At 30.3% G+C, this 5,100-nt stretch overlaps 1 protein-coding gene across 1 annotated transcript; it reads right to left on the bottom strand.

Moving 5' to 3' along the window:
• Positions 1 to 2,211: 2,211 nt before the first annotated feature.
• LOC123259054 lies at positions 2,212 to 4,209 on the bottom strand. The gene is made up of 5 exons (XM_044719319.1): positions 4,009 to 4,209; positions 3,740 to 3,935; positions 3,080 to 3,655; positions 2,734 to 3,017; positions 2,212 to 2,658 (listed from the first exon to the last, which is right to left on the bottom strand). The coding sequence occupies exons 1-5, from the start codon at positions 4,207 to 4,209 to the stop codon at positions 2,212 to 2,214; spliced, it is 1,704 nt and encodes a 567-aa protein (XP_044575254.1).
• Between the last annotated feature and the right edge of the window lie 891 nt (positions 4,210 to 5,100).

Genomic DNA, 5,100 nt, shown 5'->3' on the forward strand with positions numbered 1-5,100 from the left:
ATTATTTTTATTTAATCTTAATTATTTTATTTATTGGTTACAAATAAGCCAAAACACGTGGTCATTAACTTTAAACTACTTACATATGTAATGATGTTATATAAGATCATTACTGTTCATTAAGCAGTAACAGAGTCTACAAGCTGTAGCATAAAGGTTTCAACATTGTAAACTCAAATAATTATTTTTACTACTGATATGTCGGCAAAACATGTCAGTTGACGTTTTAGGCGAAATAAGAAAAAATTAAAATAACGTAAATATTATTTAAATATATTATTAGTAAACAATATAAAAATATATCAAAATTGCATGTGGATACTCAAATCGACCCGAGTCGAAATTTTTTTTCGCTTAAAACCCATTTTAACCTGGGATAGTCTAATTCAGGGTGAAACAGAATGAAATAGGTTTTAAGAAATAAGGAACTGCATTGATACTAAACCCCGTTTCACTCTGGTAACGTCTACTTAAGTCCGTTTTCAGACGAGTTAGGTTGAAGAAGGTTCTTAATAAAACTCTGTTTCACTCTTTTAGCGCCTAGCTGGGATTGCACGATGTATACGATTTTTTGTTTCTCAGACGAAAAAGTGTCAGGCAGGGTTTTATTAAAACTTATTTCAACCTAGTTCAACCTTAATAGCCTAAACTGGTTATATTCATAGTAAAAAAAAGAAAAAATTATCATTTAACTGTTGGTTACTTCATGTTATTATTTGCATGACTGTTAAGGTAATGATAACTATTAGTGATGTTAATTTATAATTACACAAGAATAATGATATCGAAATGAAGACAGAAGAAACGACGAAGAAAACACAAATTTCCGTTGAAAAAAACTCAGCTTTACTGGGATTCGAAATCGAGACCTCACGATTACGAAGCAAGACTGGATCCCCTCTGCTACTCGAAGACTAGTCATACAGTAGAAATATTTGTTTCCATTTAAGCTACAACTGACAAAATTAAAATTAACTCATGTGATTAAATATTATTATTATTTCTTATGTCATGGTAAATATTACTGTGATTATTATTATTAATTTTACAACGCTGCTTACAAAGTGCTTAAAAAATTTCATCGCGAAAATTGCCTAAATTTTTAACTTCCCACTAAGAAAATTGAAAATTTTCAAAAGTTGGGAAGTTATTGGTTTTACCCCGTTTTTCGAAAATCAAGTTTTCAACGGATGTTGACGTTTTGAGGTCCTAGGAAGCTTCCCCGATTGTTTCCGCGATGGTGTCCGTTTGTCTGTATGTATGTATGTAAGTATGCATGTAAGTATGTATGTGTGTGTATTAGAGTGGTCCAAAAAAAAAAAAGTTTTTTGCCTATCATCTCAAAAGCTTCTCTAAGGTATAAAAAAAATTCCCTCCAAAGCGTAGCTTGATACCTCAATTTTTCATGAAGCTCAATGAATTTTTATTTTCCCGTTTAAATAACACGTAAAAAAATTTTTTTTATGTTTTTATCCGGTAAAACTACAAAAAAAATTTTTTTTTTAATTTTTCGTTAATTATTCTTGTAGGAAATTTAATTCTCTACAAAAAAGTACTGAAGTAGTTTTTTCGTAATCCTAATGGGTAAAAAGTTATTGAACTTCAAATACTCACAATAAAAAAAAATTTGAAGAAAGGTAGTTTCAAATCAACTTTTTGAGGGAATTGACAATTTTACTGGATAATTTATTTAATTTTTATGGATTTGAAATAATTTTCAACTTTTTGAAAACTTTTTTGGTAACTTCATGTATTTTTTTCAAAATTTATCAAAATTTAGATTATTTATAATATAATTTACACATGTCTTTTGATGAAGTATTAACTGCGAATTATGAATAATTTTTCTTATTACAATTCGGATATTCTCTTCTATGAGCAGCAACTACTTGTAACAGATATTGTTTTTGTTCTTCATCTTTGGTCCCAAATTGGTTGTATTTTTCAATTAAAGCAACCGCACGCTCTGCCACATCGTTGACTACTTTTAGTTCTTTGAAGAATTTTTAAACAATCAATATAGTTTTTATTTGTATTCCATAACATAGGATCCATGTTAAGAAAATCGTATGGCAAAGTTAAATGAATCAAATAAAACTGTTGATTTTTTGGTAATAAATTCACTCATATCTAGGGCACAAATATTCTCAGATATTTGTACTCTGATCCGTTTAGCATCTGAAACACTTTCATTATGTTTAAATGAGTTAATCATTTTAATTTAATCTCTCGAGGTATTGAGTCGTCGAAAAAAGATAGTGGGGCAAGAGATTCTGACAAGTACCACCCGTGTCTTAAAAATGTATCCATAGCTGCACTCGAAATTTTTCTGTTGATATCTTTGTACTTGATGATGTCTTTCAAAAACTGTAAATCCTGATTTGGAGCTTTAATAGCATTAGGGCATTGACACCACGCTTTTACATAAATTGTAACGATAAATAGACATATGTCTCGGAGCTGAGGTATTTCTTTGGCATTTACTTTAAATTGCTTCTTAAACATAAAAATTTTCAGACAATAAATAGCTTTCGATAACCATCTTGCATGGTGCATCGCTCCAGGTCGCTTGAATCCAAAGTGACTTGATGGAGTTCCTCCCAAAAAAATATAAGTTAAGTCCAACAGTTCTTTGTAGTCAGCTCGCGGCTGATATTCCTGTAGCAGTTAAAATAATAAAAATTATTAATATAAAAAGAAAATTAATAATTATAGACAAAATGAGAATATTACCTTGATTTGACTTGAAATAAATTGTAGAATTTCGTCTTTCATGTCTCTGGTTTTTATCTCAACTTCAGAATCTTCAATTCCAGTCTCAAATTCTTCTTTATTTATATTTTCCCAATTATTTTTGAAGCGATTGAATATTGCAACATTAGGACCACTTGTAACCGGCCAACACGTTTCTGCGACACTTCTAAGCACCAACTCGTATATATGATGTCTACAACCCAAATGAAGAAGATTTCTGTTCAACTCACGTTCAAGCTGAGTGCATGTTCCATTATTCAAGCCTACGAAAATTATTTTAAATTAGTACATAAATAAATTATTCCAAGTGAGTACTTTTTCTTACCCGTATTTACAGCAGCAGTATCAAAACATAAAGCCTTAATTTTGTTTTTAATCTTCCATTCATCTAATAATTTAATTATGGCATCGGTTTGATTTTTACTGTCTCCAGTAACTAATTTGGGAACGCCCAAAATATGTTTAAAATCTAGTCCTGTTACTATTACCGGCAATCTCTCAACTTTTTTGACACTTTCTGAATCATCAAGAAGTTTTCCATCCCAATGCAATACTAAACATGATGGAAAGATAATTTTTTCTTTCAAATTTTTAGCAGTTGCTTGCCGTTGATGCATGCGATGTCGTCGTAGAGAACTTCTGCTAGTATTTATCTTATCCACATCCACGTCGAAGTTCTTAGCAACGGAATTCACTAGGTATGCAGCCATTCGATCGCTCGTTTGTGTGCGATCTAGGGTCGCAACTAGTTTCTGATCTATCACGTTTTTTTTCTTTTTTGGTCTAAGACGAGAAGGTAACTCATTCTCAAAATTTGAAATTTCACGTTTGAGTTCACCTGAACTTGGAAAAGATTTACTGCCAGTTGATGTAGATAGGCCAGAAAAACTTCGAGTTAACTCTAAAAATTATTGCAAAAATTATTCTAGATAAAAATTCAAACCAATTAATTCAGTAAATTAAGCATTAATATTAAATTAGATACCTTCATCACTGTCTGTTTGTGAATTTGTTTCGAAGATAATAGGGCTTGATCTATGTGCTCTACGTTCATTTGATAAAAATTCTTTTTGTGTTTCTGTGAGCTGGTTAAAAGACTTTTGGAGTGCTAAATCGAAAATTTGATCCAACTTTAAAGAAAATCGTTTTTCTTTCGACTTTTGGGTTTGTGTATTGCGAGACTTATTTTGTTAATAGAATCCACTCGTTATGGAGTCTTACAATTTTTGAAATTGCATTACATGATTTAATTACTGGTATACCAGTAAGACTCCAAATGTCATTAACCTCATTCAATACATTTCGTGCGCTTTCACGAACAGATTGTTTGAGAAAATTCAAATTATAAAAAAAAACACTTAATACTTGTCGCTGAGATGGCAATTTTCGTTTGTTCAATGCACTGCTTTGAAAGCCTACTAAATACACATGTTGATTTTTAGATTCACTTGACATTTTGTTAGTATTATGATTAATAATATTCTTCACGTGTTATGCATAAAGTTACTACGATAGATACGATAGATGGCGATATAAGGTATAGCGAATGATATTATCGACGGAAAGTAGATGACAGGAATTTTTTAAATTGAATTTAAATTTTATTCGTAATACTTACGGATGTATGCTGAAATTAATTTTTTTATTTAGGAAAAAACATAAATTACTTAATTAAATACTTCGCAAAAGGAAATGTGACACAAAATAAATTCTAAAATCATAACTGATTAAATTTTCTTTTATTGCGAGTATTTACAGCTCAATAACTTTTTACCCATTAGGATTACGAAAAAACTACTTCAGTACTTTTTTGTAGAGAATTAAATTTCCTACAAAAATAATTTACGAAAAATTAAAAAAAAAATTTTTTTCGTAGTTTTACCGGATGAAAACTTAAAAAAAAATTTTTTACATGTTATTTAAACGGGAAAATAGAAATTCATTGAGCTTCATGAAAAATTGAAATATCAAGTTGGGCTTTGGAGGGGATTTTTTTTATATCTAAAAGAAGCTATTGAGACAATAGCACTCGAAAAAAAAAAAAAAAATGTTTTTTTTGGACCACTCTAGTGTGTATGTGTGTATCGCGATTGGCGTCATTCAAAAGGGCTTGATCAAACTTAGATTTTGAATATAATTGGGACCGATTCGAACCGGTAGATCTTGAGAAATTTAAAAAAAACTACAAAAAAATTTTTTTCAAATGTGTTTTTTTTTTAATAACTTTGAAACGGCTTCATCGATCGATTTCAAAAACTATTCAGCTGTTAACATTAAAAAACCACGTCGATCGCCGCCAACCCGGTCAAAATCGGTTAATTCGTTCGTGAGTTATCGTTGTCGAAA

Source organism: Cotesia glomerata, linkage group LG2, assembly GCF_020080835.1.
Source record: "Cotesia glomerata isolate CgM1 linkage group LG2, MPM_Cglom_v2.3, whole genome shotgun sequence".
In the NCBI taxonomy this organism is placed as follows: Eukaryota; Metazoa; Arthropoda; class Insecta; order Hymenoptera; family Braconidae; genus Cotesia; species Cotesia glomerata.

Excerpts from the sequence above, each read along its gene's own strand:
- LOC123259054 (XM_044719319.1), bottom strand. The coding sequence starts at position 4,209 with ATGTCAAGTGAATCTAAAAATCAACATGTGTATTTAGTAGGCTTTCAA. Across the intron at positions 3,936-4,008 it reads GGAGTCTTACTGGTATACCA|TCTCGCAATACACAAACCCA; the intron begins GTAATTAAATCA and ends TAACAAAATAAG. Across the intron at positions 3,656-3,739 it reads ACAAACAGACAGTGATGAAG|AGTTAACTCGAAGTTTTTCT; the intron begins GTATCTAATTTA and ends AATAATTTTTAG.